The sequence below is a fragment of the Lissotriton helveticus genome, chromosome 6 (genome assembly GCF_964261635.1).
Source record: "Lissotriton helveticus chromosome 6, aLisHel1.1, whole genome shotgun sequence".
Classification (NCBI taxonomy): domain Eukaryota; kingdom Metazoa; phylum Chordata; class Amphibia; order Caudata; family Salamandridae; genus Lissotriton; species Lissotriton helveticus.
In genome coordinates this window covers 1,386,935,310-1,386,948,566 of record NC_136067.1, presented here as the reverse complement: position 1 = coordinate 1,386,948,566, position 13,257 = coordinate 1,386,935,310, and the positions used below count along the sequence as shown (strand labels likewise).

General features: G+C 47.1%; 1 protein-coding gene across 1 annotated transcript in view; it reads left to right on the top strand.

Moving 5' to 3' along the window:
- Window positions 1-5,739: 5,739 nt before the first annotated feature.
- Window positions 5,740-13,257, top strand: part of CDC40 (cell division cycle 40) — a 405,957-nt gene continuing 398,439 nt past the window's right edge. The window contains exon 1 of the mRNA XM_078649170.1: window positions 5,740-5,980. Coding sequence (XP_078505296.1) covers window positions 5,804-5,980 — 177 coding nt within the window. The 5' untranslated portion in view covers window positions 5,740-5,803. The remainder of the gene's footprint in view (window positions 5,981-13,257) is intronic.

Sequence of the window (13,257 nt, the reverse complement as noted above, 5' to 3'; positions counted from 1 at the left end):
CCTGATACCGGCGGCACTGTCCCCCTCGATTGGAGAGATTAGACACCTGGCCCGGGGCATATCGGATCATTCCCCTATTTGGTTTCATTTTAATCTTAGCATCGGGGCTGAAGGCAGAGTGGCTCCGATTAACCCATGGTATCTCCTCAACCCCAAGACACGCGCTGAATTAATTAAATCATTTGATCTGTACTTTGCTGAAAATGTTGGTTCTGTATCCTCACCTGTTTCGTTATGGGAAGCTTTTAAGACTGTGATCAGAGGACAGGCATTGTCTTTGGTGGGATGTGCCAAGAAATGTAAGAATGAGGCAATTGTTCAGCTCGAAACTGAAATCACAGACCTGGAGACTGCATTGGAGCGGGGGTGTCTCGAGAAGCATTACATGCCCTCCACCTTAAACAATTGGAATATAAAACTTTGGTTACTGATGCGGCAAAGACGATGAGTAGGGAACAACAGGGGCGGCTCTATGATGTGGGTGATAAAGCAGGAAAATTGATTGCCTGGCTGGACAGAAGAGAGAGAGCGAATCGAGTGGTTCCGGTGATTGTGACATGTGATGGTGTGAGTGTAACTGATCCTGTCGGCATTGTTGAATGCTTTGCTGAATATTTTCGAGGGGTCTATACCTCGGTGTCCGACAGGCCTGAAGAGGATTCGCATTTGTTGCTTCGAGACATAGCGCTACCCTGTTTGTCGGAATCGGAGCGTGATTGCTTGGATGCCACGCCCTCTGTGGATGAGGTGGCTCTCGCGCTGCGCTCCCTTCGCTCCGGCAAGGCTCTGGGTCCCAATGGCCTTCCTGTGGAACTGTATAAGTTACGCCCTGATACTTTGGCTCCCCATTTACGTGCTATGTTTCTGGCTGCGCGAGATAATGGTTCCCTCCCCCCAGATCAGCGTCTTGCGACCATTGTGGTGATCCATAAGGAGGGTAAACCACGAGATAGCTGCTCGTCTTACAGACCCATTTCGCTTTTGAATGCGGAACCCAAGATCCTTGCCAAATTGCTTGCCAATCGTCTGATTACGGTTATTGGCGACCTGATTCATCCGGATCAATCCGGCTTTATCCCGCACCGTAACACGGCATTAAATTTGCGACGTCTGCATGGTGTTCTCGCGAGGGCCCCGACGCTGCGTGAACTGGCCATCTTGGCGTCCTTGGACGCCACGATGGCCTTTGATACAATCGAGTGGTCTTATCTCTGGGCGGTACTCGCCAAGTTTGGATTCGGCGCGGGTTTTATCGGTTGGGTCAAACTCCTGTATGAAACACCGCTAGCCCAGGTGGTGGTTAATGGCCGCGTCTCCGTGCCTTTTACTCTCGGTAGGGGCACACGACAGGGTTGTCCGTTGTCCCCACTCCTTTTTAGGTCTCGCGACCTATCAATGCACGCAAGCGAATTGAGCGGAGCGAGAATTCATGTCCTCGAAACGCTTGTGAAACCAAGGGTTTCGTTCGTGCGGTTTTGTTTAAGTTCACGTGAATCACGTGATCAAACAAGCACGCGCATCAGCCTCCCTCCCTCTTGCATTTTTTTTAACGGCCGCCGCACAGCACATCAAAGGGCTTCGCCCAGCGTGCGCTCTGCGGCTTCTCCTCCCCTAATTAATCATGGGCCGTACTTTCAGTTTCCCGGCCGCTCTTGCACGCGCACCACTCGCGTCTTTTTTTTTTTAATTGTTTTCGCGTCCTTGTCTTCAGAGTATTACCTGCCGTCCAGAGTGAGCTTCTACTGTAAGTAGGTTGTTTTACTTTACTTTATTTGGCTCTCAACGTCTGGTTAGTCTTTACACATTTGCTGTTAACCACACTGCTTTAATTAATAGTCAAATCAGCCACTGAGACTTTTCATGCGCAGCACTCTCCTCAATGCGTGACTTCAAAAGAACAGCTCGCAGCTCGCTCCGCTTCCCTTTTCACTTGCGTGCTGTTCGCTCTGTCCCGTTCCTCTCCAGCGCTTAAGGCACCAAGTCTTTTCTCACACTTACAGCGTGACATAAAATAACTCCTCACTGCTCACTCTGGCTCGTTATCCACTTGCGCTTGTGACATCGATTTATTTCCTACGCAGCACGCTAGTTTCTTCGTGACAATAAATCAACGGTTCGCTGCTCGCTCTGCATGCCTTTTCCACCGCGCTATGCCACACTTCACCTCAGGGGCAGTTTGTGTGCTCTGCAATTCTGGATTTGGTCTTTCCTCGCCATCTGCTGCTTGCCCATTCACATCCCTGCCCCCCTTCTCTATGTTACTCTTCCAACCAAATGCATTTTTACACCATTTGTTTACATCCCCAACACCCAGCTCCTCTGAGCCTCTTCCCACTGCAAACAAACAAAACAAGCATTGGCATTGCCAATAGGTCTCGCTTGTGGGACCTTATAAGTATTTAGTTTTGCAGCACAATATCCTTGGTGCAACAACATCAGCTGTTGCACGGCTAAACCTTGTACCTTATAAGTGTTTAGGCATGCAACAGTTGATGTTGTTGCACTAATGATATTGTGCTGCATAACTAAATACTTATAAGGTTCCACAAGTGAGACCTATTGGCAATGCCAATGCTTGTTGGTTTGGCGTTGGAGCCTCTTGCCGCCTGGTTACGTTGGGAACCCTCGATGAAGGGTATACGCTGGACGCCAGAATTTGAGGATCGCATTTCCTTATATGCGGATGATATTTTATTGTACCTTACCTCTCCCCAAAAATCGCTCAATGTGTTGTTTGACGTACTTACCTCCTTTGGGAAGAATTCGGGCCTCATCATTAATTGGTCGAAATCCTACATTTATGTACTGGCGGGTGATGTTCCTCGTTTGCCACGGGGCTGTCCCATCCAGTTGTCGCAATCAGGCTTTAAGTACCTGGGTGTGTTTATCTCCACGGAACCGGCGGTTCGCTACGAACGTAATTTACTCCCTCCACTCCAGCGGTTACGCTCCGACGTGGCCCGTTGGCGTAAATTACCGTTGTCTCCCCTAGGACGCGCGGCCCTTTTTAAGATGATGTCCTCACCTCGGTTTCTATATGCCCTACAGAATAGCTTTGATGTTATCCCATCGACATATTTTCGGGAAGTAGAGTCGTTGCAGAGGCAACTAATAAGGGACGGACGTTCACGCATAGCTCTTCCGAAATTGACACTCCCCTGGTATGATGGTGGTATAGCGCTCCCGGATATTCGTAGGTATTACTGGGCTTCCCACCTTGCTGCTATCAACCACGGGATGTATGGCCCGGCGTTGAATCCAGCATTCGAAATGGACAAGTGGCTGCTCCCGGGTGGTGATTATTATAGGGCACTTTACTCGGGACCTTCCCGTTCACAACTTACGGGACCCACTGCTATAGCTGTGCGTGTGTGGCATAGCGCGACGGCGGCTATGGGCTGGAGTGATAAATTAACGGGTGCGACACCGCTCCATGCCTCTGCGAAGTTGGGTGGCCTATGGAGGACGAAGGGATTTGATAAGTGGGACATGATCGGTATTGGTAAAGTGCGTGATCTCTGGGTTAAAGGAAGGGTTAAGGCCTTCTCCGAACTGCAAATGGAGTATAAACTGAGCGACAGGGAAATAATTCGTTACATCCAGGTACGTCATGCTCTGAATTCTGTGTTGCCAGTGGGCAGTGCTGTTCCGGATTCCTCCCCCCTCGAAGATCGTATACTAGATGGCTATGTGCCGGATAGCACTATCACACTGTTCTACAAGAAAATGATCAATGACTGATCGGGTCTGCTTGATCGCCTCCGTGAGGCCTGGATTGCTGATGGTATTGAACTGGATGATGAGGATTGGCAGTCCGCAATCTCCTCTCCAAAGGAGGTGGCGATTCCGGCCCGCCTCCGCCTGGTCCAACTCAAAATCCTCCACAGAATCTATGTCACTGGTCCCCGTCTAATTCATAGGGGCTTCTCTATTGATGGTATGTGTCGGCGTGGATGTGGTCTCCTTGGCACCTATCTCCACATCATATGGGAATGCCCTGAGGTGGTGCGCTTCTGGAAACGTATACATGAGATTATGGATGATGTCACGGGTGTTATTATGATGCCGGAGGCCCGACAATGTCTTTTGAATTAATGGGGTCCGAATGACTATGATGATGTGTCGCAGCTTCGGTGGGTGACTTTGGCCAATATGGTTGCGAAGAGAGATATTGCCCAGTTGTGGGGATCCCCGAGACCGCCTACAGTGACTGCTTGGAAAGAGAGTCTGGACTGGTGTATGTTTCGTGAGAAGACAGTGTATATTACAAGAGGCAGGCCCAAAAAATGGGTGAAGATTTGGAATTCGTGGAACTCATACCGTGGCGATATTGGTACACCCCCGTTCACCGCCATTCAGAGCCCTTCCCCGTCGCCCTGACCTATATCCCTTCCAGCTGTGGTATATCGTACTGCTCATCTGCACTTCTGGCTCTGCCTCCCCCCCCCCCCAACTGTATTCATAGACTTTTTTCTCCTGCTACCATGCTTCTCCCGTCCTCCTTGAGCACAGACCTAATGACTGTTTTGTTACTATGCTGCCTTGCTTGTTTGTTTGATGTATTGTTTCTTTTGTGTTCAAATAATAAAAAGTTTCACACAAAAAAAATCAGTATTTGCAACAAATTAAGTCAGAACAGATTTACTGTTGCGTTTCCTATTTCTTTGTGACAGAGTTAAAAAAAATAAAAGTATAACTTTTGACTGAGTGCTTGTCATGACTCCAGCTCCTTTATATTGCAACAACTTAACCCACAATTTATGGGTTTCTGCATTAAAAATAATTCCAATTCCCAGCACTGGGTATCACGGAGAAATGCTAGGATTCTTGCTTTCAGTTGAATTAAGTGCAAGCGGTCAGTGTAGTACAGTACACGGCAGTGCCTGACCAATGGTTTTTGCTACAAAATGCAAGGTGTTACTGGAATGGACAGTACAACCATACTTACCAACAAACCCGATTCAAGGGGAGACTCACGATTTTTATTTTAGCTGTTTCTCATCTAAAATTGCTTCTGCTTCAACCAACTAGATGCCAATAGACTGGATTCAGGCGGGAGACTCCCGATTTTTTGCTCCAAAAATATTTTTCTTTTGGCGGTATCTCGTCTAAAATTGCCTCTCCTTCAACCGAAGCCGACGGGCGAAACGTATTCCTGCGATTACTATTCTTTTTTTTAATCTCCTACTTTCTTCCTCTCAAATGTTGGCATGTACAATCAATATATGGCAATGGGGAAAATACAATCCGGCGATATTTATCCCCCAAATCCTCTCACTTAACAGGTTTCAAATGTTGGCACAGTAGGAGTACAACATTTATACATGGCAACATTTTTACACGAGGAAAGTGGGGGGTTTGGAAAAAATCGAGAGAATGCATTTACCCATTGACTTCTCTTGAAGTAGAGGCAATTTCAGGTGGCAGACAGACAAAATAGTGATGGCTTCAAAAATAATGAGTCTCACGCCTGAATCTGGTCTATTGGCATGCATTATTACCAAAACATTGCCCGTCGTGTTCTATTTTGTTCCTGTGGCAGTTTCCTGCGCAAATCTTCAAATAACCAGCTGTTTTGCTGTCTCTAATCGAACATGGTTATCACTTTTCTGCGGGGAACCTTAATCCCTCGTATCTTCATCGGGCACCTTCCACGCTCCCTCAGTAATGCACGCTTCGTAATTTCAATAAAGATTCATGGAAAGTGGAAAGAAACAACAAGCCTCCTTCCTTAGGAACCACCAGGAAGTATACTGACATCAGAGGGCGACGCGCTTGCTGATGACGTTCGACCGGGGGCAAGATGGCGGCGGTCGCTGCGCTGGTTTCGTATGATGGTAGTAGCAGTGGATCTGACTCCGAGCATGGCACCGAGGAAGATGAGGAGGAGAGGACCCAGCACCTGCGGCCCCCTCCCCAGGGCCCAGGTGGCTCCCGAGCTCTGGTCAGCGTGGACGCGGCTCCTGAAGTGGCTGTGAAGGTGAGATCCGGGGGTCCTTCTAGTGTTCGTTTGGTTCAAGACTTTTGTTTTGACCACCACATTAAAATAGAAAATGTCAAGAGCGTACAGCCCAGGGCATGTTGTCTGCGGTTCATACCATAGTAGCTCATTAGTAAGGAGGCTTTTCTGTAACTGAGATATAGGGTTGCCACGTTTCTCCTAGAAAAAATACCAACTACTTATGTTTGCGATTCTAGAAGAAGCATGAAGTCTGGATTTGAATTAGGGGTGTAGATACAAGAGGCGGAGCCCCGTGCCAAGATGTGTGAGGGGGTTCACTCACAACATCCTCTTGAGCCCGGAGAGGCCACCTACTAGCATAGACATTGAAAGCATGCACTGTTTAACCTGAGCCGATGGGGCACCGACACCTGCTTAAGAGAAGAAGTAGTCGGAAGAAGGTCAACGAGGGAGAAAGCAGGAGCCTGTAAGAGTGAGCAAAGAGATAGGGAGTGTCTGGCAGTGGATTTAAACTGCATGAGGCTGATTAAGGACAATGCAGCCTTGGTATTCGGCGTGGGGACATTTAATAGCACCGGCTGCCTGCTTTTGAGCAGACCTTTGGGCACGGATACTTACTATTGTGGTACATATACAGCTACATTACAAATTAAGCACTGGAAGTAGGGGTGGGGGCTGCAGCTGGAGTTCCAAACGTGAATGCCTTTAAATTTAGTTTTGATCTTGTCACATTTGCTGTGCTTTCAAATACAGAGGTTACATGTCAATCTATCCTCCTTACAAATTGTTGCTTATTATTTTAACATGGAGACTGGTGTTTACTTTTGTTACTCTTATTGGGTAAGATGTTCTTTTACTCTAACACAGAAACATTTAAATACCTATAAATGAACTGTACAAATATTTTAAAATAAACATGAGAGCGCCAACAAAGCACTTTTTTCCCGAATCTTATGTATGATGGAAGCAAGACAATTAACAGAGTCAAAACAAATCAATTCAATATACTTGGTGATACGCAAATGACAAATAATCACTAAACCCACTTTCTGCTCATTCACAGTAAAACTATAGGTCTGTCCAAATTTAATGTTCATTGGAATGAAACATGGGCTGTCTTTCAATAATAATGTGCTACTACGCCATGGTTTAGTGATCAATTTGTGACAATGTGCTTCTAAATGCAACACCAGTTACATTAGACACCCTTGCCACTCTGCTGTTGAATTGGTGTGTCTGTTTGCAACACTTGTTATTTGTGTGGTGCTTGAATTCAAAATCCCTATGAGTTAATTGATGTGACATTGATGGCAGCACCATAGTCTGAAAATTGTTCCAGCACTGTTGCCAACTAGGGCCAGAGGAGCTCTTACAGCACTGAGAGTTTGCTCCGTCAGATTTCCTTATCTGCAAGAGTAAGACTCCCTTAGCTGGACCAGTAGTAGAATCCACTGTAGCACCTCCAGAGGCACTGTGACGGCCTCATTGGGCGCTCACTGAATGGCAGAGCAGTGCGCGTGTTCTGTTTTGTAAATGCGTTGTGTGCCATTCTACCCTGGCTGTCTTCCTCCAGCAGAGGTTAAAGAAGCTATGCCCATGCTGCTGCATTGCTTCTGAAGACAAGACTGTCACAGTAATCAGTACAGTCAGCGTGATGGGTGGAGGGTAGAAATTGGTGGTTAGTAAAAGAACATAGACTTACTTTGGATAGAGTGCTTGAACTCGGAAAATGCATTATATGAGCGGTTTGCTTCATTTTCTACTAATAAAATGCACAGGTAACTTTAAAAGAAAGCAAATTGGAACATCCCTGAAGAAAATCTTACATACTTTCACACCGTCACGTCACACAATCTCCTCAGTAACCTCACCATACAGCTAATTCACACCTCCTATACTGAAAATGCAGATCCAGATTCCAAGTATACTCTCAGACTGAAATGTAATGCTTACACTGTTTTATTAATGTAAATAATATCTTTTTCCTCAGTTGATTAAAGTCTCGGAAATATCCCTAAAGTGTGTACACAGTCAATATATAAAAACATTTTTCATAAATTATACATTCAAATATCTTTATACCAAATAATACAATAAAAAACGTGCTAGAACCCCAGTTTAAACAAGCATTGAAAATGCAATAGGTCTCGCAATAGAAGAGTTTGACATTTTTCGTTTTGCAAATGGATGAGTGGCGTTGCGTGGATGAGTGGCGTTGCGTGGATGAGTGGCGTTGCGTGGGTGAGTGGCGTTGGGTGGGTGAGTGGCGTTGCGTGGGTGAGTGGCGTTGCGTGTGTGGCGTTGCATGTGTGAGTGGCGTTGCATGTGTGTGTGGCGTTGCGTGTGTGTGTGGCGTTGCGTGGGTGAGTGGCGTTGCGTGGGTGAGTGGCGTTGCGTGTGTGGCGTTGCGTGTGTGAGTGGCGTTGCGTGGGTGAGTGGCGTTGCGTGGGTGAGTGGCGTTGCGTGGGTGAGTGGCGTTGCGTGGGTGAGTGGCGTTGCGTGGGTGAGTGGCGTTGCGTGGGTGAGTGGCGTTGCGTGGGTGAGTGGCGTTGCGTGTGTGAGTGGCGTTGCGTGTGTGAGTGGCGTTGCGTGTGTGAGTGGCGTTGCGTGTGTGTGTGGCGTTGCGTGTGTGTGTGGCGTTGCGTGTGTGTGGCGTTGCGTGTGTGTGTGGCGTTGTGTGTGTGGCGTTGCGTGTGTGAGTGGCGTTGCGTGTGTGAGTGGCGTTGCGTGGCTGAGTGGCGTTGCGTGGCTGAGTGGCGTTGCGTGTGTGAGTGGCGTTGCGTGAGTGGCGTTGCGTGGCTGAGTGGCGTTGCGTGGCTGAGTGGCGTGGCTGAGTGGCGTTGCGTGGGTGAGTGGCGTTGCGTGTGTGTGTGTGGCGTTGCGTGTGTGTGTGTGGCGTTGCGTGTGTGTGTGGCGTTGCGTGTGTGTGTGGCGTTGCGTGTGTGTGTGGCGTTGCGTGTGTGAGTGGCGTTGCGTGTGTGAGTGGCGTTGCGTGTGTGAGTGGCGTTGCGTGTGTGAGTGGCGTTGCGTGGCTGAGTGGCGTTGCGTGTGTGAGTGGCGTTGCGTGGGTGAGTGGCGTTGCGTGGGTGAGTGGCGTTGCGTGGGTGAGTGGCGTTGCGTGGGTGAGTGGCGTTGCGTGGTTGAGTGGCGTTGCGTGGTTGAGTGGCGTTGCGTGGTTGAGTGGCGTTGCGTGGTTGAGTGGCGTTGCATGTGTGAGTGGCGTTGCATGTGTGAGTGGCGTTGCATGTGTGAGTGGCGTTGCATGTGTGAGTGGCGTTGCGTGTGTGTGGCGTTGCGTGTGTGGCGTTGCGTGTGTGGCGTTGCGTGTGTGGCGTTGCGTGTGTGTGTGGCGTTGCGTGTGTGTGTGGCGTTGCGTGTGTGAGTGGCGTTGCGTGGCTGAGTGGCGTGGCTGAGTGGCGTTGCGTGGCTGAGTGGCGTTGCGTGGTTGAGTGGCGTTGCGTGTGTGAGTGGCGTTGCGTGGGTGAGTGGCGTTGCGTGGGTGAGTGGCGTTGCGTGGGTGAGTGGCGTTGCGTGGGTGAGTGGCGTTGCGTGGGTGAGTGGCGTTGCGTGGTTGAGTGGCGTTGCGTGGTTGAGTGGCGTTGCATGTGTGAGTGGCGTTGCGTGTGTGTGTGGCGTTGCGTGTGTGTGTGGCGTTGCGTGTGTGTGTGGCGTTGCGTGTGTGTGTGGCGTTGCGTGTGTGTGTGGCGTTGCGTGTGTGTGTGGCGTTGCGTGTGTGTGTGGCGTTGCGTGTGTGAGTGGCGTTGCGTGGGTGAGTGGCGTTGCGTGGGTGAGTGAATGGTTAGCTGTTGCTTATGCGACGTATAGCACTTAATACTAAAGTAGGCAGACCTTCTTAGCCTTTGTGAGAATAATAGCAAAATAAAAATAAAAACCAGATCAAGTCAAGGACGCAAACGGCACCATGCTATTGTTTATTTACTCAGATGATTTGCATAAAAATGTAACTTGTGAGCACGTTTCTCTAACTCTCCAATAATCCCATTACAACACTTTGTACAAATGAGATTGGGACTCATCCTTCCGAAGTCGAGAAAAATGTGCAACGCTGTGTTGTAGTTAATTTTTTTAATTAACAAAATGCAAATAATGTGGAGAGATTTCAAGTGATTCAGGAATGGGCGCCCTTGTAAAGAGAAAGTACGGCCGGCCTGGGCAGTGATAGGGGAGGAGGGAGGAGAAATGCGAGTCACGGCAGCAGCAGCCTTTGATGTGCCTGCCGGCCGGCCGTGAATAATTAGGGGGTGAGAAATGCGCTCGGAGGGCTGCCTTTGATGTGGTAATGCGAGGCAGGCAGGCAGGCGGCTGGTGGCATTGTGCACGCGCTTTTTAGGGCTTGCGCAAGCGCAATGACCTAAAAAGCACATGCACTTGAAGGAATCGCCAGTGGAATCGCCAGTGGTGGTTAAACACTGGATAAGCCCCTATAGAGCTTCGCCAGCTATGCGCTGAAGCGCATCAGCAGGCGAGCCCTAAAAAGTCATTATTGTCTGTTTGGACATCTATTTGATCCAATTGCCATATATGATCGGTTTGGAACTTTTAGTAAAAAGGACTTTTTATCTAAATGTCCCAAGGCTTTTTTTGGATTCTCTACAATGCGAAGGCGTCAACACGTTTCAGTGGCTAAAAGACAATATAAACAGAACCACCTTCCTCAGGGCAAAATTCGATACTGCTTATTGGTTTAATATAAGGGAAACATTAAAAAGTTCTGCCCAGTGGCCACACTGTCTATGTAGGAAGCTTGCAGAAGCCTTGCCCTTCCACCCTTGTTCCATGTCTTTGAAGGAAGCATGCACTGACTGGCACTGCAGCACCACACTTGTTTCATATATTTAAAGAAAATGTGCACTGGTCCTGCAGTACCACACTTGTTCCATTTGCTTCAAAGAGGATCGTGATGCTCTTGACCAGTGCTGTGCGTCTTATACATGTGAGTCAATGACAACCACGCTCCTGCTCCCTGTGCTCTATTTATATCTGTTTTAGATCTGACCAAAAGACTGTTTTAACTGCCAGCCCCCTATTTTCTCAATAATAATTTATGGTCTTGCTTGGAAAAGCTGGACTTTGAAGAGGCCCACTTCAGTTATTTATCAGAGAGTGTCATTCTTATATATAATCCGTTCAGAACAGCTTACATATAATTTGGTGATGTATCAGCCTTCTTAAGCCATTGGCTTTGTTTGCAGTGTTTGGTCCTGTCTAGTAGACAGGCGCTGGTCTTTAGGTTGCTGCATAGTCTAAGTAACAGTATTTTGCCTTCTTACTCTGTGCTACTCTGCATCCTGTAGAGTCCATTCTCCGGTGATATTTACCTTAGTTTTTCTCCCAGCAGCTCATCTGCAATCATCTGCAACTGCAGTGGGATTACCAGAAGCTCCACTGCCATTGTTACTGGGACCACAACGTTCTTATGTAGAGTGCCAGGCATCTCTGCTGCAAGTTTCAAAACCACGCCACCTTCATAAAACAGTATTAAGCATACTGTATCAATTTTCACTGTTTCAAGTTGGTAGACCAGCGCAAAGCTTTACCTTCTAATTTTTTTATTGAAGCACATGACCTACATTTACTTGGCATATGTTTTCTTTTTCTTCTTTATTTTAGCATATATTTGCACTTCAAAGAAAATGTTACTTGAGTTGGAAATCTCTTAAAAAACCGAAGAGACCAGGCTTTTGGCAAAACAGGGACAGTTGGTTTAATTAAACATTACTGAATTGAGAACAGTTAAAGGCACAGGGTCTGAGGACTGTCTCAATTTACAATCTGTTAGCATTCTTCTGAAATACAAAATCTGGTGAGTTGTAAAAGTTTCCAGCGTACCGTATATGGTGAGGAATGTGGGTTGCTGCTTTTGATGTTATAAATTGTCTAATGGTTACCACAGATGGGTCTCAACCTCGTGTGGACACAGTGTGGCTAGTGGTTAACATGCACAGATATTCGGCATGGAGAGCGAGTGATCACTACGTGTGCTAGATCCTGATTGGCTGTGTGTTCCTAACTCATGTCGCATCTGACTTTATGGTGGAATTCAATGTTTGGATACCATTTGTTGTTTAGGAAGACCGCCCCAGTTACACTAAGTGCCACTCTTGGTCCATAGATGGACACTGGAGCAGATGTTTGTGCACTGAATTGCAGGTTTTGCTACCTCCAGAAATCTCTTCTCTAGGAAATCTCAGGCCATGTGATATTTTCCCCTATGTGGCGCTTCTACGCATCCATTCCAGCTCTGTTTGGAAATCAGTGGTTTTAGTTAAGATGTATAAAGCTGTGAGCTTTGTGTCCTATTGGATTATGCAATTAATTTAAAGGTAGTAGTGGTACCTGCTGGGAATATTATCACACCTCAAACGTTGACTTGTTTTTTTTAACCTCAAGCCAGTCTTTACATAAGACCGTTTTCGGCGAGGAAGCTTATCAGGGACTTCCTCATCAAGTGATCAAATCAGTTTTTCTATAAAGATTTCTAATGACAAGCCCAATTTGCCGTAGGATTTTACTTTGACCTAATGGCAACCTTGTACTTTATTGGAACGTGAACGGTTCACTTGGATTTAGGACTGATCTTCCGATGACTCACGAATTCGGGTTTATTCGTACTTAACTGGGCGTGAATTTTTCTGTTGTGGCGGTGGATACCTATGGCCATTTAGGACTAGAGAATTGAACTTGGAACTGCCTTGAAAAAGTCTATAAAAGACAAAACACATGTTGGCTGACCTGTGCTGGAAGTACCTATGAATAAACCAACAGTGAAAATAATTTGAAAAAACAAATGGACTCTTGTGTTGCCTTCACTCCAGAGAAAATAAACTTAATGACTGTAGACATCTTGTGATAAAATGTTTCTAGATTAACTGTATTTGTGTTTCCAATATATTCATGACTTGATGTGTATGTCTACTAATTTAGGAGGGTGCTGAACAAGGTTCTATGAGATCCTATTGGGTTATGTTTACCACTACCCTTTGTGGTTCTAATTTGTTGGGCTGGATCTTGGCTTTTATCATACAAATTTAGAGGTTTATAAGGCATTTTGCTTTCTCAGGGACTATTTCTTCAGACAGGTAAAGCCCGTCTGTTCCTACCGCAAGTGGAATGAGTTAAGACATAACATGACCTGGCTGATGCTTGGGAGGCGAATGAGTTCATTTGCTGGTAGCATGTGTTCTGCAAAAGGGCGCTGTGCAGCGCATATGGGATGCTGGTGTTCTGCTCGGTGTATTTGTATGCAACATTTGAGAGATCCCTACGCTGGTGCT